Source organism: Rhinichthys klamathensis, unplaced genomic scaffold, assembly GCF_029890125.1.
Source record: "Rhinichthys klamathensis goyatoka isolate OS25496 unplaced genomic scaffold, OSU_Roscu_1.1 h1tg000303l_1, whole genome shotgun sequence".
Taxonomy (NCBI): Eukaryota; Metazoa; Chordata; class Actinopteri; order Cypriniformes; family Leuciscidae; genus Rhinichthys; species Rhinichthys klamathensis.
Genome location: NW_026606822.1, coordinates 461,972 through 485,005, shown reverse-complemented (window position 1 = coordinate 485,005; position 23,034 = coordinate 461,972). Strand labels below are relative to the sequence as shown.

The window sequence follows — 23,034 nt, the reverse complement described above, 5'->3', positions numbered from 1 at the left end:
GAGCTGATGGCTATCCAGATCGCCCCCATCTCAGTTTGTTCTGTAGTATAATGAATACACTTTATATGCCACAATGGGAGGCTGAAATGGAATTTCGTTGTTTGTCAGAATAGAAGACAAACAAGCTTTGCTGTAACACATGGTGCAGTGAGTTTGAACTATTAGCGTTTAACAGAGACAGCACATAAGCAATGCTCTTCTCTTGGCAGCTAAAAGCAACAGTACCCGAGTTTGTTTGCTGTTTACACTTGAACTAACCTGCAGTTGAGGTAACATACAGCGAACTCTGTCGGAATGTTGTGAACTAGAAAGATAGTTTGAATGTTGCATGGTAAAATCTTGAAGTTTGAAGGTATTTATTTAATAATGTATATTATTACATTAAAGCATACATTTGAATTTATACGAAGTTACATCACTTGCGTTACTAAGCCATTACTATGGTGCTTGAATGGTTGCTAATGCATTGCTAGGATGTTGCTTGGGCGATCTGGTGGTAACTAAGGTGTTCTGGTTGTTTGGGTGTAAGCTAGGGCATTGCAGTGCATTTCCTTTCAGGGTGGTTGCTAGGCAGTTGTTAAGGTGTTTTTAGTGGTACTAGGCAGCTTATTGAGAGTTCTAAAGGGATTTTAGGGTAGTTGATAGGATGTTGGTAATGGTTGCTAGGGTGTTGTGGATGTGTGCTAAGGCATTGAAAGGCATTACTAGGTTGGTTGATAAACGATTTCTAAAGTGGTTGTTTTAGAAATCCGGGATAGATGGATGGATATAGATAGAACGACAGACAGATTATATATACACACAGACAGATAGATAGATGGATAGATAGAACGATAGATAGATAGATAGATAGATAGATAGATAGATAGATAGATAGATAGATAGAAAGATAGATATATAGAGAAAACGACAGACATACAGATAGACAGACACACAGACAGACAGAGATAGATAGATCGATAGAACGACAGATAGATAGAACGACAGACAGATAGATAGACACACAGACAGATAGATAGATGGATAGATAGATCGATAGATCGATAGACAGACAGACAGTTAGATAGATAGATGGATAGATAGAACGATAGATAGATAGACAGACAGACAGACAGACAGACAGACAGACAGACAGATAGATAGATATATAGACAGATAGATAGATAGATAGATCGATAGAACGACAGATAGATAGAACGACAGACAGATAGATAGACACACAGACAGATAGATAGATGGATACACTCTAAAAAATGCTGGGTTGTTTTAACCCAAATTTGGGTCAAATATGGACAAACCCAAATGTTGGGTTAAAAATGTAATTAAAAAATTTACAGTTGAAAGTGAAAGTTGAAGTTGGGTTAAAATTTTAAATTACATTTTTAACCCAACATTTGGGTTTGTCCATATTTGACCCATATTTGGGTTAAAACAACCCAGCATTGTTTAGAGTGTAGATAGAACGATAGATAGATAGATATACAGACAGACAGACAGACAGACAGACAGACAGACAGATAGATAGATAGATAGATAGATAGATAGATAGATAGACAGACAGACAGATGGATAGATAGAACGATAGAACGATAGATAGACAGACAGACAGACAGACAGACAGACAGACAGACAGACAGACAGATAGATAGATAGATAGATAGATAGATAGATAGATAGATAGATAGATAGATAGATAGAACGACAGCTAGATAGAACGACAGCTAGATAGAACGACAGACAGATAGATTGACACACAGACAGATAGATAGATGGATAGATAGAATGATAGATAGAACGATAGATAGACAGACAGATAGATAGATAGACAGACAGACAGACAGACAGACAGACAGACAGATAGATAGATAGATAGATAGATAGATAGATAGATAGATCGATAGACAGACAGACAGACAGTTAGATAGATGGATAGATAGAACGATAGAACGGTAGATAGATAGATAGATAGACAGACAGACAGACAGACAGACAGACAGACAGACAGATAGATAGATAGATAGATAGATAGATAGATAGATAGATAGATAGATAGATAGATAGATAGATAGATAGATAGATAGATAGATAGATAGATAGATAGATAGATAGATAGATGTACGATTTTCCAGGACAACATAAGAAAAGTAAAATTCAGGCCAGTGAAGAGTTAAGAATAGATTTGACATCGTCATCTTCAAGTTCACAGTGCTGCTGTAATTTATTTTGTCAGTTACACTTAAGTCCTCAGGTGTGCGGTTTTTGACTAACTATATAATTTATCACCAGCTTGCCTTGTAAAGCTGAGCGTCAGGGAGTTTCTAGAATACACACGTAACACACACTCTTGCCCATTTAGACTTGCTCTCTCGTGTACCTGCAGAGGGTGAGACATTCTGAATAGGGGATCATTATTAATAACACAGCAGTTAGAAAACATATGCATGCACACAAAGTTCACTAACGAGGGCAAGAGAAGGGAAGTGCTTTCTCTCTCTCTCTCTCTCTCTCTCTCTCTCTCTCTCTCTCTCTCTCTCTCTCTCTCTCTCTCTCTCTCTCTCTCTCTCTCTCTCTCTCTCTCTCTCTCTCTCTCTCTCTCTCTCTCTCTCTCTCTCTCTCTCTTTCATACATTATCTATAATCGCACAGGCAACTTTCCTTCAGAGAACCCATTCTATGAGTAACAGAAAACATTGGTTCCAATTAATTCTCTTTTGAATGGACTTCTGGTCAATTGTTTCTATATATAGATGAAATTATCATTACATCATAGCTTCCTTTTGAACAACAGACAAAGTTAGTTTGTACTTTATTCCATATTTAAATTAGTTGGACATAGCAGGTTGCCGAATACACATCCTCCTCACATCTAAAGTCTAAAAGCAATGCATCTTTTTACTGTATACACAAAGATTTATTTTTTTATTAGAATTTCATGATTTTTATTTACATACAGTTTAATAAAGAGCCGGTAAACACAAACGTCTGATGCAGGTCCTGTTAGATAATTGATGGTCATTTATTATTTTTCCCTGCATTTTTTGGTCATTTTCAGCTCAATTTGAAAGAAGTGCTAATATACAGTAGATCATCTCTTTTCTGGGATTCCTGAAGTTTCTCGACAAGCGTTTATTGTAAACAGTGAATTATAGTGTATTGATTCAAATGTTTATTTACTCTAATTTACCTTTAATCTTCCAGATTTAAGTGTTTTTACTGCAATCTCGGTTTTGTATTTTATTGGATTGTTTGTCTCTATAGTTTACTGGAATTTCTTCATTCTATCCTGTGTATTGTGAATTACTTTACATCTGTATTTTATGACTGCTATCCATCGCAGCACTGCACAATATGGCACATGCTGACCTCTGCATGCACAGCAGTAACTACCTCATCACACAGACACTTTCACTATCTGCAAATATTGGACAATTTTATTTAGTTTCTTCTCCTGTTATCCAGGAGATAAACAAACCAACTTTGACTTTGACTGTGACCGCTAACCGGATTGGTTCAAAATCTCCAACCCCGACCACACTCCTCTCCACGATAAACCCCTCACCTTGCCTCTCACTCTCTGAGCTTCAAGGCTTTTTGCACTCTTTGCTCGTTGCTCATTGGTTGGCGAATTTAAAATGATGGAGGAACAGAGAGAGAGACAAGGGGGGGTTAGGGGGATCAATAACAACGGTGAAAAATCGTACACAATTGCAGCAACATCCTTACAAATTAGCACTCTGTATGGAGGTGCGACGGTAGGTTGCAGGAAGTAAAAGTCCCATTCATTTTCTCCATAGAGAAATAGATTTTTAAGGATACTGTAGAAACCTTTCAAGATGAACCTAATGTGAGGTCCAAGGTTGTTAAATGATGATATATGTTTGTAGAGAAGGCACAAGTCAGTGTGATTTCAACTTCTTATTTTAAGGCACCATGTTAAAGAGTTCTGCAGTGTCCGTCTAGTCCCATAAAGCATTTCGAATGACGTAATTGTGTCTGCCTACACTGAAATGATATGTGTATACACTCAGTTTTATATTGTACTACTGTTTCCGATCAAAATCTATCTATCTATCTATCTATCTATCTATCTATCTATCTATCTATCTATCTATCTATCTATCTATCTATCTATCTATCTATCTATCTATCTATCTATCTATCTATCTATCTATCTATCTATCTATCTATCTATCTATCTATCTATCTATCTATCTATCTATCGTCAGTCTGTGTCTGTCTTCGCCATTATAATTTTTTTCCATAAATCAATACTATTGGTCACCCTTTACATCTATGTTTGCAAATATTTAACCAATGAAAAGTTTAAAGGAGCTTGTGACTAAACCTTGTAACTCCATTGGATCCTCAAACTGTCGGTCAAACCTCATAACTCCATATACATATATATATATATAGGCTAATGTTTTATGTATTTGATGGATTTACTGTCTTAAATGGCCTTGCATAGCACTTCGTCTTTAATAATTTTGGCCAAATGACTGAAAACAACTGAGCACCCACATAGTTACAATAAACTTTATAACCTGTAAGTTGATGAAAACGTGATGCGATGCACTTACTGCCTCAGATGTGGCCATTCTTATGACAAAACACGTATGTGCCAAAAACTTCATTTGAGCTTGATTTTAGTAAAATGTTAATATAATGACACATGGAAGTGTCTGACCATATATAAAGCCACAACATCAACTTTGACAACACAGTGTTTAATTATTTAAATAATACATAGTTTTTTTTCCCCATTTCCTGAAAAGTAGTGTTTTTGAGACGAGATTTCTGCCCGACAGCACCGAAATTCTAGCCTGACTTCGTCATACTCATATTCTAGTCAGAATGTGAGTCTGATACTGCTCCATAGGGCTTTGATTATGAGGCGTGTCTTAACCGAACCAGGAAAAAAACAACAACTCTGCACTCAATTGGATAGACCTACAACCAATCAGAGCAAAGCAGTAAGTGTTTTTTTATGAGCTACGCAAATTGTCAACAGACCTCAACTGCACACACGCTGGAAGAAGTAGTAAAATAATGAGTGTTGCTTCTTTTACTTGGTCCTCCATGAGTGCGACCAAAGGAGAAACCACAACGACCACAGGGTTTTCATTGCGTCCCATCTTCTTAGCGACCATTCTTAGCGGAGCCAGCTGATAAAATAAACTTTTGCCGAATCCCGTAGGAAGGACGGCAAACACATCTTTCCGATTGACAAATGCCTTGATTGCTGTTCTCTGTTTGTCTTTTAAAATGAATGCGCTGTCGATTTCTTTTACAACAGACGCGATAGCGGAATCTATAGATCTCAGTTCTCCAGCTGCAGTCATCTCTGAGGGAAACCAGTTCAACCCAAGCGCTCTTTGATAACGTGATGATTACGTAACTGCAGATCATCTGTCCATCATCGTATAAATCCCGCCCTGGCAATTTGATCGGCCTGACTAATTCTGAACCGATCATAATTACTCCTCAATGGATCGAGTCCAGACCGAACTTGTTGTGGGCGGGGTTCGGGCTGGCATCCAGGCTACCGAAATTCACATTTTATACTCAAAATCAATTACTTATACTCAAATCTTCATGGAATAAGTTGTTTCATAAAATACATTAAATACAGTATTTTACCTTTGTCTTTTTTCCATTTTTCAAATATATATATATTGGAATTAATTGTTGTAATGCTGTGATTTACCTCAAAGCTGGTTAGTTTGGTTCATGGATGGTCTGTAAAAATACATCTAAAAGGGATGTTCAAAAACACCTAGACAGAACTTTACACTTTCAAAGATAAATTGTCCACTTGACTTATTATTGACTAGTCAGTTGCTGGATGACTAGCTAACCATCCCTTGCAGATAAATAGCCAGACGTTTGCTCAGTCAATCAGATGGTCTGACAGATTGATAGATGCCTTTCCCAAAGTCCTTTCATATTTATGTTAGAAATCCTTTTGTGGAGGCTTTTGAAAGTCTTGGTTATACAATAAATCCATCCTCATGTAGACAGCAACTGCTGCCACCATTGCAACAACTCGATCTCTCTCTTTGTCAGCAACAGGCTTGCCACATGGCTCCCTATTTAGCTTCAGTGGATCAAACGCTTGACAGTCTTTTCCTTTGTAACTTCCCTCCTTCCTCTCTGCATTCTGACACAGAGAGCTCTCCTTATCCTCGTATATTAAAGTAACAAGCCACAAGAGGTTTCCCATCCTGCCTAAAAAAAAATGCTGTAATATATGGCTTCGGATTAATTTTTGATATATATCAGCAATATTATGTTACGACAATATGACATCAAGGTGGTTACCCCATCCCCAAGTCTCAATAATATTTAGGTCCTTCCTTCAATGCGAGACTATGCAAAAATCTAGCTTTATCTAGGGAGCAGAATATTATCATGACACTTACATTTTGTTCAATGGTTGTATAGTGCTGAGAAACAACTGCAAGATCAAACTTGGAAAGATCATTGAAAGACAGATTAGAGAGAATGACCTGAGTTTGTTCTCAAAGTGAGAAACAACATTGAATTGTATGTTCTGTCAGCTTTGAATTATTTTCTGTTACCCATTTTTCCTTATGTGCCTCATTTTCTCATTGTCTAACTCTATTTTTCTGTTCTGATTAGCTTTGTTCTCTTCATCAGTAACAGCTTTTTGGTCATTGTGCCATTAGGCAGAAATCATAACTCCCTCGCCTCACTGTTGTGACAGGCCGAGCTTTCACATTCCCATGAAAAACATACGAATAATGGCTCTCCACACTGCTTTCAAGAATAACTGCGTGCTGTGTTCATGTGCCTGTCTTAGCGATTGTCGTAATAGCTCAAATCTGTCGTCAGCGAGAAGCTTTATCAGGACTCTTCCGGGGACACAGTCTCGGAGAGGTCGGGAGAGCGTTCACGAAATAGTGATTCAGCTGTCTTACCGCTCTCCTCAACCTCTTGTTTTCAATCTGTTCTGCAGCCAGCTGTTTTTTCGACTCTCTCGTTCCTGCAACGATTGTGAACCGCGGTTTTAGCTTCAGAAGTGCTGTCACCTTTGAACGCTTCAGGAGACATTTGCAGGAATATTTTAGAGCTAAAAACGGATCATTTGAGTCACGTAATCAGTGACGTCTAATAGATGCATGTGTAACAGGCCTCCTCAGCAGTGCTGTATAGAGAATCAATGGGGAATCGGAGCACAGCTGAGAAAATGAGCCCTTATTTAAGCTGTCGGTGGCAAACAAGCCAAATCAGGCGGAAGTGCCATCTGCTCCTGAACAGTACAGTATATAGAAGTTTAACCAATTAGATAAATGTGCCGTCTGAGGGGGGAAAAGGCTGTAGGATGGCCTTTATAAAAGTTTACCATGGTAACCAAGGTTCCTGCTGCATTTATTGTTACTATAGCAGAATTGTAAAGACTTATAATGGGATCTCTTTGAAGGGGTCTTTCACACAGTATACACACACACACACACACACACACACACACACATACATATATATACTGTATGTGTGTGTGTGTATGTATACATATATTTATATCATTGGTCTTTATTGGACATTTATGGCTGCTGAAGCATGTCTTTTTGTTAATATATATATATTTTTTTGTATTCATGTACACAAATACATGAACACAAGCTCCTCTAGTAGAGATATGCTATACCATATTGTTTATCAGCAGCTATTACATTTTTTTTTATGTATTGGATAAGCCAATATTGGATGTTAGTTGTACATGATGCTCATTTTTTTTTACACCTTAACACTGTTAAATGTAGTGTCTTTATCAAATGTCAAAATATAAATATTTTTTATTTTATTTTACATTATAAAAATGTGATGTCTAAATTCAATTCAAATTATTTTCATTGATTTTATTCTTTCATGTTTTTATTATTATTTATTTAGACTAAATAGAATATAATTTTAATTGGCAATAATATAAAAATAATTATCATATTTAATTGTAATCTTTTTTTTTCTTTTTTTTAGCCGAATTCTTGATGCTCTTTCATGCATTGTGTTTCAGAATGCAGTTTATAATAGAATTCAAGTTTGTGCGGTATTCTTGTCATTCCTGCAAGATGTTCTATATTGAATAGTAGAATATATATGGTGTTTGAAAAGAATGATGATATAAGCTAAAGTGTATACTTTTCCCTGTTAACAGCAACTGTATTTTTATGGAAATGCAAGTCATGGCACAAGGCTGATCTGTAGTAAATGGAGATTTATTCTCTCATGTTAAAACAAAGAACACAAATTATAATGCTCCTTTGGCTTCTGTTTGTTATGTGTTTTGTTTGATTTAAAAAAAAAAAGTATGTTCATGCCATGGTTTGTGAGCACTGAGACAGGAGGGAATTGAGGCAGATTATGAAGCTGCTCTGCCACTCCTGATACCTATAAAAAGAAAATAGAGAAGGACAGAGATAAGCAAAAGGAGAAAACTAAAGGAAAAAATGTCAACGTTAAAAGGGTTATGAGAAAAAAAAAATGCAGGGATGAGGAATGACCAAAGGTATTGACAGATGAAAATGGGAAATAAATAGAGTGGCAGAGTGATAATGTTCTCTAAAACCTCTGGTCTTCCCCCTAACAAATTCTCTGTCTTCCCTTGACAGGATTATTATATTATTACCTCATTTTATTGGAGGAAGAAGAAAGTAGGTAAAGCAAAGGGAGAGAGAGAGAAAGAGCGATACAGAGCATCTGTTTTATAGCCTCAGACGGCTCTGCCTCAGAACTCAAAATCCAAGAATTTAAGCTGAAAATGATCAAGAGAGTTCAGACCTTTGTTCTGTTGAGGCCAGGAGGAGATAGAGTACTAAAGAGACAGTAAAAGTCCTCTTCCGGAGGTCCTTTTTGACCCCAGGATGTTAGCTGAGTGCTACTTAGCCACATGTTAGAGACAATTAGAACATATTAGATGTTTAATACAGATTTAATACAGATTTCACTGTGAATTTGCATGTGTAACAATTTTTTTTTATCTAAGTCTGATTTAAGGTATTTCTTTATAGTTTGTAATTTCATAATGCTTTTATAATAATTTTTTAAGTGAATGTAAACATGACACAATTTGGATATGTAATATGGGATTTGTGCATTGGATCTTGTAGTTTAAATGGAGCCCTCTTGACATTGCAGTAGAAATAAACCTCAGAGATGACACTATTTTACTCAATGCAAATGAAAACCTTTTCATTCAGGTCAAATCAAATATGCTGTCTTCTCTGACTAATGTGCTTAGAAGACAGCGGCAATAGAGATGATGTGGCTCAGATGGGCTTTTATTAAATTAACATACAATTAAAAGTAAACAAAGTGGTATTATCATCATTTGGGAAGTGAGATAAAGGCCACAAAGATCCATGGTGATGGTGGACTTTTAGCGGCGTCAGTGATGGGACATATTCACTTGGTGTGACCCTTCAGTAGCGTTTCTTGTCCATGTCGCTCTCCTTGACCACATGTGCTGTGTCAAAGTCACTCACTCGTACACTCATTTACTATTCCCTGTATAGTCAGTGCCACATGGTGCACCATATTGGGAAGCAATGAATGCAAATGAATGAGCGATTTTGGATGCTGATATAAATATTGTGTGCTGAGAGTACTCTGGAGCGGTCTCGATGCTTTCTTACATACCTTATTTTGTAATCCGGAATCAATATAAGCAAGCATACTTATTTTATATACTTATTTCATTTTTGTACGGTTTTTATTATTTAATTTTAATTAAATTGTATTTTATTTTTTAATTTAATTTAATTTAATTTAATTTTATTTTATTTTATTTTATTTTATTTTATTTTATTTTATTTTATTTTATTTTATGCAATGCAATGCAATGCAATGCAATGCAATGCAATGCAATGCAATGCAATGCAATGCAATCTCTGTCCCATCCAGGCTGCGTTCAGGTAAAATACATACATTTTCAGAAAAATACTCAAGAAGCACAGTGTTCTCATCCATCTCATATATATATATATATATAGAATGCGCTGGTGAAGTATTACAATGGCCATGCTTAAAAACTGCATTCATCTCCAAGTCACATTAAGTCATCAAGCCATTAAAATGCTGCTTATATCTGCTCCTCATGTCAACACTATGATAATTCCTGTTTTATCCCTGTCAAAATAAATTAGAATGATGTGATATTTCAGCTTTTCGTGGTTGGTAAATCCTGCTTAATTCAGGGCTTCTGACGGGGACACCTGCCTTTCCACCCAAAGGTTATGACACATAACAGGTCATGCTGTGTTTATGAGGAGATTATGGTGCTTTATGAGACCTGGCAGCATCGCACAGGGATAAGGATGAGAGATTATGGGTGAGGGGTTGAGTGGTTTATGGCATCTGTCTGCACACGTTCACACTTTCCTTCTTAAAGGGGTCATGTCATAAATGTTTTATCATTATAGTTTTTTGCTCGTGGTCCCTGTTTTTTTTTTCTGTTGTTCCTTTAATGGATTCATATTACAAGGAATCAAATTTCCCCTTGATCTTTTAAAATGAAAAAGCTTGATGAACTATGAAAATATATTGTAGCTTTCAAAACTCAAAACTTTTCCACAGCCCAAAGAGTCTGATCTTAACAGTTTGTGCGGAACATTTCAGCGTGGATTGTTTTGTGATCTTGTTGCAATGTAATGCAAGCTGTTGTCTATACAATTAAAAACTATATTTCACACAACAGAAAAGCTGCAAGCTGGTTTGTGAGCACTGAACTGCACTGTTTATCATTTCCTATCCAAAGTGGGGGTTTCTTAAAAGCCACGGTGGAAAATGATTTTGTTCAGAGAGATGTAAAATACTAGCCTGGAAAAACCCAGACAACTTCCGGCAAATTTAGATTTGCTCTGAAAGTTAGTCTGGCAAAGAGCTCATTCAAGCCCATTTCCAATCCGTCGAAATCGCAGCACCAATCAGAAACGTTGGGGCGGGCTTTACACGATGACGTCAGCGCTGGTATTTTGAAGCAGATTTTGTAGCCTGCATTACAAAGATGGATGGCGCCGTCGAACATCACTCGTTCGAATCAGCTATCGCGTCTGTTTTAAGCGATTTGAACGTTTCCTTTTTGTTAAAAACCGAGCAAAGAACAACACTTAGAGATGTTTCTCCGCCGCTCTGCATACGTCATCTCCTTCATCCCTCTGATTGGTTTTAGGTCTATCCGCGACGTCCGTTGGTGACGCTCCTCTGGATATGATTTGTCTATGACGCTTTGCCAGACCATAACTCAGTTACAACTGAGAATGGTCTGGTTTTAACCAGGCTAGTAAAATACCAATGAAAATCTAAAATCTGACTGTGAAAATTCCCTCTTTAAATATGAAATCAGCAACACTGCTCGGCTGGGCCATTTGCTGTCAGGTTCAATTGTTTGTACATCATCTGTTAGTGATGAAAAGACTAATTTCTGCAAAAAAATCTTACTTCTCACTAGATGCACCAGTGTATCTGTATCAGCCAATAAAAGCAATTATTTTCACTATCGGCCATCAGCCAGTTGTTTAAAAACAGCCGATGATAAAAGCATGAACATAAAAAGGTATGTAGAAGGATACAGTACAACTTAACGAAATGAATCATGTCTCATGTAATCGCTCAATCAGTGTTTCAACTGCAGAAAGACCTTATGTGCAACTGAGTTGCATACAAACATTTCAGTTTTTCTTTGAGTGTAATTATTATATCTGAAAATAAACAGACGTTGAATATAATGTTAATTTTAACCTCTTAATATTGTAGTAATGTACCAAATGAGAGTTCCCTGTATAGTTTGCAGCATTATTTGGGAGAGATTTTCTTTCCCTTAAGAAAATCAAACTATCGGTATCAGCAGATATTATTCTGAATAATCGGCTATAACGTATCGGCTGAGAAATGAAGTATCAGTGCATCTCTACCTCTCACCCAACTTCATTGTTTCTTGTTACAAATCAGATTATTTAGACCGGTTTTGTGAACGAGTTCAATCTGTTCACTTAAAAAGATCCGACTCAAAAGAATGATCCGTTCACTAATCTGACTTTTTTAAATGTATTTTTTACTAAAGATGAAAGAAAATGTGATTTCTCATATGACCTCTTTAATGAAGTTGTGCTGTTGTACTCTCTCTCTTCCTCTGTCTGTCTCTCTCTGTTTTCCACCCTCAGTCTTTTATCAGCAAACAACCTCCTTCTTCCTCTGCAGAGCAACTTTCCCCAACTCTCGGTGAACTCTTCCAGAGTTGCGTCTTTGGAGTTTGGCAGAAAGAGGGAAAGCGAGGCTTTTAAAAGTTCTTTGTGTAGGGTTTTCATTAGGTTTCACTTTTCACAGTTGCTGCTTTCGACACTGTGTCAGCTTGTTCGTGAAGTCTTTTCTGAGTTAGCAAAGCTTATGAGACCTACGCCGTGTGTTTTTGTGCAGCTGGCTCTCACATTGAGTGTGCGTGTCTATGCGCAGAGTAAGATGTTACTCTACTCCTAGAGAACAAAAAACAATTGGACACTAATATAAAGTACTTTTCGTAAAAGTACTTGTAGGAAAGCAAAATCATGTATGACATATTTCACTTGTTTTCCTCTGCAGCAATGAGAGTAAATGCTTCCATTTTTATGCTACTCATAAATGCTACTCATCTCATGATTTTTTTAATTTTTCTGGAAACCCTACTTAAACAATCAAGTGTACTTGACTAAACATTACTTTAAATTTAGCATTTTGGCCCTGTCACTCAAAAATATAAGTTCAAGTAACTTATTTACCTTCAAAATACATAAACTTTCAAGTGCTGTGATTTCAAGTGCTGTGAGCTCAAAATCATGATTAATCCTTACAAAAGGTTATTTTCACAAATGTTGTTTTCTTGACTGTGAAATGAATACATTCATACATGCTTTCTTCAAGTGCAAGGTGTCTTTCTTATTTTACCAGAAAACAAATGGCTTTCATTATATTACAATTATTGATCGTAATGGAAAAAAACTGATTTTTTTTTTAATCTGATACTTTAAACTTGATAAATAAACTTTAATACCCATATACAAGTGTTTTTGTAATACAGTACATCCCCAGTGGTAAATTTACACTGCTCAGTGTTTATATAAGTGCACACTTAAGAGTGTTATAAGTAACACTGAACCAGTGTTAAAGTTAATGAGATAATTAAGTGATTAATTGAGTGATGATTGAGCATCATTTGTACAAGTTCTGAAAGTTAACACTGAAAACACTAATAAGTTGATTGAACTCAATTGATTTGAGTAAACCTGTTCCCTCAATTTAATTGAGTAATGAGGTCTCCCAAAACGTGCATATTTAAGTGTACTTAACTTGGTGCTTATGTAGACTTAAATTGTTTAGTTCACCAAACTTGACGATTATTTAATGTACTTAAACAATAAAGTTCACTTAACTTAGTGTTGATTTCAAGTGTACTTGTATATTTAAGTACACAGCAAAATTAACACTGCTCAGTGTTACTCCATTACTCAATTAAATTGAGGGAACGAGTTTACTCAAATCAATTGAGTTCAATCAACTTATTAGGGTTTTCAGTGTATATTTTTTGTTAATCTTTTAAGGTTTGATCTCAACAATGTCTAAAACTGCTCATGGTTTCAGTGAGAAAATTTTGATCTAAGATCAAATGATCAGAGCTCTTACTGTGTCAACATTTGTCTAATTTTTTAGAGACAATCATCTCATTTTATTCTCTCTAAGTAGTATGCTTAAAAAAACACAAGTGAGAACCCCATTGAGTCTCCTTATCCTTTGAAAGAGCATACTCAGAGCAATAATGTATCTCTTTCGGGAGTTAGTCTATAATGCCAAGCTTACCTACTTCTGTTTCCATAACCTTTGAAAGGATTTTATAAATTTCCCTTTCTCTCTCTCTCTCTCCGCAGGTAAAGTGCTGAACTCTGATTTAAGGCATTATCTTAGCCTGCAGTTCCAAAAAGGATCAATCGACCACAAACTGCAGCAAGTGATCCGAGACAACCTGTACCTGCGCACCATTCCATGTAAGACACACACATACACACCCAATCTATTCATTTTTATTCATTTATTTACTTATGCACTTATTTGCAACATTGTTTTATACAGTCAAACCAAAAATTATTCACACACCAGATATAATTTTTGATATTGATTTTTTTTACTAGTTGATGCAGCACACTATAGTTAATTTATGTAAGTGAGGATAGCAAAATAAAGTAAACTGTGACATATTATTCCCAAAAATCCTTCATACAGTGGACTACCAGTAAAATGTATAAAAAATTGTGACCAAAAATTATTCAGACACTTTGACCTGACCGTGTTTTGCTTAAGTGTTTTTTCCTTAATTGGTAATGCAACCTTTTTCCACCACAGACTGAACAAAATTAAGCATTGCTTGGTAATTGGTTGACCTAAATTGGTATTATCTAATTGTGTACTTAAATTTAACAGCTGACAGCTATTTAACCTAATTCATTTGTGAGACAGTCTAACAGAAGAATGGCCAAAACCAGTGAAATATCAACTGATCTGATAACTCTGAGTTCTTGTCATATTTTATTACCATTTTCTAAACTATAGCGAATAAACTGTGATAATGTGAGAAATGTTGGTTTTGGTTTGACTGTATAATATAATATAATATAATATAATATAATATAATATAATATAATATAATATAATATAATATAATATAATATAGGGATGCTTCACCCAAAAATGCAAATTCTGCTTGGACAGAATTCAAATTTTTGGATCATTGAAGCATATCATTAAATTTAAGAAGAACATATGTTCTCTCCATCTTTCTCTGGCAGTCTGGTTATCTTATCTTACCTCTCAGTGTTTTCTCATTCGGTGTTTGGAGCGAATCCTTTGGCCATTTCTCACACTGGTGTGTCTATTAGTGTAGTTGTGCAGACAGAGGCTCTCTGGCCCTCTGCAGAACACCAGCAGCTCTCCTCTGATGCGCCCCGTGAGATGTTTGCTGTTTCTCTGGAGAGTTGTGGAGTGGGTTTCTGAGAGCATGTTTCTTCTCCAAGCAGTAGCACACTGCTCATTAGTTTCTCATTCAGCTAGTTTGTTATTCCCTATTTAGTCTAATTTGATAAGTGACAGTGACAAATGTGTCACAAAACACACTGAGGGGGCGAATTCACAATGACACTTTAGCAAGTGGTATTTCAGCACAGAAATTCTGCATCTTATTCATATAGTACCTGTGGTATGATCTGGATAGTCCCATTCGAATTAGGTTTTGTTTTATAAAATAATTTCAGTGTTTTTTTAGGGAAAAACATACCTTTCTTTGCAATTGTAACTTCTTATAAAATGCGCCAGAAGTCCAAACATGGTAAAGTAATTGGTTATTGATTTACAAATTCATTTTAATGCAGGTTTGTCACTATACCAAACTGAACCGGCAGAATAAATTTGTGCTAATCTGGTAAACAAAAAAATAACTGAAAAATGTTGACAATTCAGTTTGATATCTGATTATGGTAACGGTTTGTAATGGTTCTCGGTTTAAAAACGATCCGTACCGTTCTCCACCCATGGTTCGGCAAGCACTTGCACGGTGGTTCATCTCAAATCTGACGACTCATACGTATGGTTTGTTTAAAAAATAACAATGCGTTGAACAGACAGACAGAGTTAGGCTAATGCATGTTTCTGTTGATGGATACACATTCTTCTAAACTTTGTTCAATGCGCTAATGCTCTTTAATATGCTCTAATATGACCAGTCATTTGCGCCGTCATCACCCGGGTGTTTTGATAGCGCTGGTGAGACCTGAACTGCACATGTTGCAATCTGTTTAAACTAAACTAATTTAAGCCTTGCCAATTTAAACATTTAAAGAATAATCGAAAGATAACTTGCTGTGGGAAGATTTGTGTGTTCACTCATCCGAAGCACGCTTCTCAGACAGCATGCAAATATTGAGTTCTCTTTCAAGTGTAGGAAAATTTCACACAAAAATGATGTCCACATGCCCGTCTTGGCGAGAATCCTAGCAAACATACTAGGTTATGTCTTATGTGAACATAAACAGTCGAGAAAGACAATGCATATGGATCAGCATCAATGTACTGAATCCGTGCATTATGTCTTAAAGTGACAGCAGCCTGATATTCCTGCTGTCTGTGGAATTTTTAATGTTAATCAAACAACAAAAGACAATGAGATCATCAACTGCTCTTGACTGAATAGTTTTTGTAAATTTAATAATGATTAATCTCTAATTTATACAGTGAAGATTATATGTAATGTTGTTTTACATTTGATTACTTTATTCTATTTCTGTACCTGAAAACTACTGTTAGATACCTGAAAAACATGAAAAGCACTGTTTATTTTGTTTGTATCTTTGCTCTATTGCATTTATTTGTGCTGTTGCATGTAGTTTGATTATTTGTTCTTATTTTGACAGTAGTCCTTTTTCCCTTAGCAGAAACCGAACCGTGCCGAAACCATGACCTTAAAACCGTGATAAAAAGCGAACCGTGAGTAATTTGAACCGTTACACCCTAGTAGACACTATGAGTAAAAACAGTAAAAACATTGTGAAACTTTTGTGAAATATTACAATTAAAATTAAAACCAGTTATATTTTAATATATATAAATATACATTTGTGATGGCAAAGAATTTTTTAGCATTACACTCCAGTCTGCAGTGTCACATGATCCTTCAGAAATCATTAAAAAATGCTTATCATTATCATTATGTTGCTTAATATTTTATGTGGAAACAATTTTTTTGCGGATTCAGCATTTTTTTTTAAATAGAAATCATTTGTTACATTATAAATGTCTTTACTGTTACTTTTGATCAATTTAATGCATCTTTGCTAAATATAATAATACTTATTAATTTATTAAAGCAAAATCTTTCTGACTCCAATCTTTTGAACAGTAGTGTATATTGTATATAATATTAGAAGATCTATATCATAAGATATAGATTATGCTTGGAGTGTTGTAAATGTTCAGCTAAATGAATACTCCGATCATTTTTTCCATACCTCTAGCTGTTTTCTGCTTTATGTATCTCCTGTCACTCTAAATTTTCCTCTGAAGGATTTTAGTGTTAGAAATGAGCAGCAAAAGTTTATTTTTAACAATCCATGATCATCACGATCATCACCAGTTTGGTTTGCCACATTCCAGTACAGATTTTTTCTGTGAACCTGTCACAACCTAATGAAGACTATTGCAAAGAGTCTGTTACTGAAGGCATCCTGAGGCGGTGCAAACCATATTAGACTTGACAGCAAATGCGCAGCTCCCGAATAAAAGTGCAGCAAAACGCCGTTACTTCATGTGTAAAGAGGACGTCTGCATAGACGTCTTAAAGGCACGGTAACAACAAAACAAGCTGTTTATTTTTAAAGGTGAAAGAGAAGGTAGAAAATGGTTGTAAAAAATAAACTTTAATTGATATTATAATTGGATTTGAGGGAAGGTGACCCATTTTAACAACTTGAAATACAGCCAGCGGACACTGTTTAGTTGTGCATTTTATCACTGGCAATAACCGTATCAGCTTTTATATCCCAGCTGTTGAACTGTCTAATAATAGACTTTTTGATTAACGCATTTTTGCTTTATTTCTAAATCCGTTGAAGTTTAATTAATTATAAATAATTCCCCATTAGAATGAAGAATTACTCTTTGATGTTTTTGGAAAATTGGAGACAATCCGAATCAGCATAACATGACAAAAAGAACTTCCATTGGGTGCCATTTTAAGCATCGTCTTCTCTTGTCCTTAGGTCAGTCTGTGCTTGGCCTAGTTACTCTCTCCCTTTTCTCTCTTCTCTCTTTACCTTAGTCAGTATATTATGAGAAGAGCCTGAAACGGCAAAGTAAAGAAAAGAGTAAAGAAGGGAAGAAATTAAGAAAAAAGTCAGAAAAGTAGAGGAAAAAGGGAGTTGGAGGAAGAGAGAGCCTCTGGTATTTGCAGTCACAAAGCTGCTTTATGGAGCTATGAACAAAAAGTTCTTAAAAGCTCCTCTGATGGAGAGGAATAAAGAGCAGCCTAAGGTGCCACTCATATCCCTTCTCCACCAGAATGTGCCGGGGCAGGTCGTCGCCCGGGGGATCTGTGGACCTCTTTCAGAACCGGCCTGTGATTAAACTGACTTCAGAGACCAACAAAGATGAAACTGGCTGTTCTTACAAAACCTCCTTACAGTCATTGTTTACAAGTCTTTGGGCTCACAAGAGTTTCCACCGCGTCAGAAAGCACTGCAAATGCATTCATTTCTTCTGTGACGGTATGTCGCAAGGACGTAAAGGGAAATACACAATAGTTTGCGGAAGAGGCGTTGCATTATGCAACCAAAAGTCTGGAATAGTTGAACATTCTCTGATGTAGGTATTTGTTGAAAAATGAGGTATTTGTTTAAGACAGTCAAATTCCCTGATTGTTCACATCATTTTAAACTGGCCTGGGGCCAATTGCATAAACTTAGCCACTATGTTAAGACTGCGCCTTAAAGGGATACTCCACCCAAAAATGAACATTCTGTGATCATTTACTCACCCTCAAGTTGTTGCAAACCTGTATGAGTTTCTTTCTTCTGCTGAACACAAAGGAAGATGTTTTGAAGAACGATTGGAACCAAACAGTTGTTTGGCACCATTGACTTCCATAGTAGAAAAAAAAATACTATGGAAGTCAATGGTGCCAAAGTTCCAATCGTTCTTTAAAATATCTTCCTTTGTGTTCAGCAGAAGAAAGAAACTCATACAGGTTTGCAACAACTTGAGGGTAAGTAAATGATGAACAGTGTTGGGGTAGTTACTCAAAAAAGGTAATTAGTTACTAGTTACTAGTTACTTCTGTAAATTGTAATGAGATTACTTTACTAGTTACTGCGTTTGAAAAGTAACTTCACTACTTATTACTTTACTTTCCCGTTTCTTAATTTATGGACAAATATCATAGCCCTATCATCACTTTGCCTGTCTACATAGTGTTTATTGTATAAATATATACAAAATGGCATGTAAAACCATATGAAAGAACAATATCCCTGTCTGCACAAGGAAATATATCTCACTGTAAAATCCACAAACAACAGGATAAAGGAGGCTATGGTGCGGTCATTTTAAAATGGGGTCAACACACAAGTTTTAAAACACAGGCTTTGGGAAACATGAGAATAAACTCTTCTCCTGAGAACAAAACAAGCTTTTTATTCGACTCATGGCAATAAAAATAAAAAATGAAGTGGTCAATGAAAAATAATAAAATAAAGGTCACTTTTACATTTTTGATCTTAATTTAAAATGCATTTTTCTTGGCGATTCAATAGTCGGCAGGGGAAGCATTCCTCTACAATGAACCCTGCAACAAGCCTGTTCATTTTGTTTTGTGTTACCTGCTGTGCTCCAAGACTTGAGAAGAGTTTTTGTAACAGCGTGCGCGGCGCCGAATCCGAGGATGAACGACTTCAAGAAGCCGAATCTGCCCGAGCATGTAGCCTACGTCTCACCGTGACCGCATCGGCACACAGTTTGCGTGTCTAAATCAGTTGCTTATGTTTACAAAATGAGCCTACAATAGCATAATAAGCATTTTTAATAGAAAGATCCATGTTTTATCAAATGTCCACGAAACTTAATGAAATGTTTAGTGAAATTAGAAACCATTTAAGAGATCGTTGATTTAGTTCTATAGTCTACATACATGTTTTTATATCCACATTTTGTTCTAATGTCACAAGTAATAATCTCAGGGTTTACTGGATTTTACGTACACGATTCTTTTTGTAGTGTTATTGGTGGTGATGTAGCCTACTAAAATAAACATCGTCACGTGTGGACCTTTCTTCTTCTCACCGTTGATTCCTGATGGTTAAGAGGACAATTACTCGAGTCGCCCCGTCGTTTCACAGAATAGTACAATGGCGAGCGCGTCGAGTATAAACGCCTCGTCCGTTTGGGGAGGTGCGCGTGCAGTCAGCGGAGACTCGCGCTGCAGAGACCCCCTGTCTCCGTCTCCGTCTCCATTTCCCTCTCTCCTTCGCACCGGCAGCTATGTCACTCAAATCGATCTCTATGGCAACGGTGCGCACGCACCACTAGACAGAACTTTACACACAAGCAAACACGGCTTGGGTAACGCAGGAAAGCGCGTTCCTATAGTATAGTAAAGTAGTGTAGTTACCGATATTTTTAGTGTAATGCGTTACTTTACTTCGTTACCCAAAAAAGTAATATCGTTACTGTAATCCGTTACTTTGTAACTCGTTACCCCCAACACTGATGATGAAAGAATTTTAATTTTTGGGTGGAGTATCCCTTTAAGAAGTTTGACCAATTAGCAGTTAACCAAGAGAGAATCAATCCAACTTTTCCAATTCAAATTAGACTGATCTACCTTTTTATGTAACCGTCTTTAATTTAGATGACTAGTCTAAGCAGTTTATGGAACTGGCCACAAGTTCTATGTAACTAAGTCTATTTGTGACTTTTATGTAACTATGATATTATACATTGGATTTTTATTTTATCTGTAGACTGATAAAATAATCAGTGATTAGTGCAACACTCTGAACGAACTCTCTGCTCCTCACCACGGCGCGTCTCAGGTGCTGCGGTTATCACTCCGCCCAAGTAGCAGTGCTTCGCCTTCAGAGAATATAGTTCCCAGTATTTATACGGTTAAAATATGTCTGTGTCTCATGTGACTTTGTTTTTTGTACACTCTGTGACTATACAAATCACAACATGGAAATAGGAAAATGTTTGCGTTATTTTGTCACTTATTTGGATTAGTATGCTAGCTGCAACCATTTACATCCAGTCTTTGTGCTAAGCTAGGCTAGCGGTGGGTGCATCAAACAGACTTTTAGCACGCACTGAGATGAAAAAGGTATGTATGGACTTATCTAACTCTGGGGGATAAGGTGAATAGGCTAAAGTCCTAAAAAGTCGGAGTGTTCCTTTAAAAAGCCATTGCTGTCTCAGAAAAACATCAAAGAAAGAATGAAGTTTTTGGCAGAATATGGGAAGTTTGATTCTGAGTGGTTCAGCAAAGTTGTGTGGAGTGAGGAATGTCAATGAAACATGAGTTGCATGGTGATGCTCCAGAGCAGTGTCTTTGAAAATCTGCTGAGAAATATAATAATGAATGCATCTCTACCAGAGTGAAGCATAGAGGAAGAGGTGTCATTGTGTGGGGAGCCCTGCTAGCTGCTGGTATTGGTGAGCTACTTCCCTGTGAAAAGTTATTTAATGCTTTGGAGTACAGGAGAATATTGCAGAATGGTTTGTTTCCCGCTATTGAAAAGTTATTATCTAAAGAGAAATGACCAGATGTTATTTTTCAACTAGACAATTTGGGCTCCTGCCCAAAATACAAAGTCAACCAAGAAGTGGTTTGAGAATAAGTCCATCAGGCTCATGTTTTGACCTGGTCAGAGTCTAGATTTGAACCCTATGGTGAATATTTGGTCTCACATTAAACTCAAACTAAGACATTTATCAACTACTACGCACCGTACCGCTATTGGACTGCTTAAGCTTCATCCTTATCTTCATGGTTGTTGTCTACCTGCAATATACACTCACCTAAAGGATTATTAGGAACACCTGTTCAATTTCTCATTAATGCAATTATCTAATCAACCAATCACATGGCAGTTGCTTCAATGCATTTAGGGGTGTGGTCCTGGTCAAGACAATCTCCTGAACTCCAAACTGAATGTCAGAATGGGAAAGAAAGGTGATTTAAGCAATTTTGAGCTTGGGATGGTTGTTGGTGCCAGACAGGCCGGTCTGAGTATTTCACAATCTGCTCAGTTACTGGGATTTTCACGCACAACCATTTCTAGGGTTTACAAAGAATGGTGTGAAAAGGGAAGAACATCCAGTGTGCGGCAGTCCTGTGGGCGAAAATGCCTTGTTGATGCTAGAGGTCAGAGGAGAATGGGCCGACTGATTCAAGCTGATAGAAGAGCAACTTTGACTGAAATAACCACTCGTTACAACCGAGGTATGCAGCAAAGCATTTGTGAAGCCAGAACACACACAACCTTGAGGCGGATGGGCTACAACAGCAGAAGACCCCACCGGGTACCACTCATCTCCACTACAAATAGGAAAAAGAGGCTAGAATTTCCAAGAGCTCAACAAAATTGGACAGTTGAAGACTGGAAAAATGTTGCCTGGTCTGATGAGTCTCGATTTCTGTTGAGACATTTAGATGGTAGAGTCAGAATTTGGCGTAAACAGATTGAGAACATGGATCCATCATGCCTTGTTACCACTGTGCAGGCTGGTGGTGGTGTGTAATGGTGTGCGGGATGTTTTCTTGGCACACTTTAGGCCCCTTAGTGCCAATTGGGCATCGTTTAAATGCCACGGCCTACCTGAGCATTGTTTCTGACCATGTCCATCCCTTTATGGCCACCATGTACCCATCCTCTGATGGCCACTTCCAGCAGGATAATCCACCATGTCACAAAGCTTGAATCATTTCAAATTGGTTTCTTGAACATGACAATGAGTTCACTGTACTAAAATGGCCCCCACAGTCACCAGATCTCAACCCAATAGAGCATCTTCGGGATATGGTGGAACGGGAGCTTCGTGCCCTGGATGTGCATCCCACAAATCTCCATCAACTGCAAGATGCTATCCTATCAATATGGGCCAACATTTCTAAAGAATGCTTTCAGCACCTTGTTGAATCAATGCCACGTAGAATTAAGGCAGTTCTGAAGGCGAAAGGGGGTCAAACACAGTATTAGTATGGTGTTCCTAATAATCCATTAGGTGAGTGTACTTACCTTGAATAAACGTTTGTTATTGTTTCTCACTACTTTTGCAAGTCTTTGTATCCTGACACTCTTATTCTCACCAAGGGTGCATTTATTTGATCAAAAATACAGTATAACAGTAATATTGTGAAATATTATTATGATTATAAAAAACGTTGCTATTTTAATAATGTAATTTATTTCTGTGATGCAAAGCTGAATTTTCAGAATCATTGCTCCAGTCTTCA

General features: G+C 36.8%; 1 protein-coding gene across 3 annotated transcripts in view; it reads left to right on the top strand.

Annotated features, from left to right (window-relative positions):
* LOC130104014 (membrane-associated guanylate kinase, WW and PDZ domain-containing protein 3) overlaps window positions 1–23,034 on the top strand; it is a 132,970-nt gene that overhangs the window by 66,430 nt on the left and 43,506 nt on the right. For all 3 annotated transcript variants that reach the window (XM_056270392.1, XM_056270393.1, XM_056270394.1), the window contains exon 2: window positions 13,913–14,029. In XM_056270392.1, the coding sequence (XP_056126367.1) occupies window positions 13,913–14,029 (117 nt within the window). The remainder of the gene's footprint in view (window positions 1–13,912; window positions 14,030–23,034) is intronic.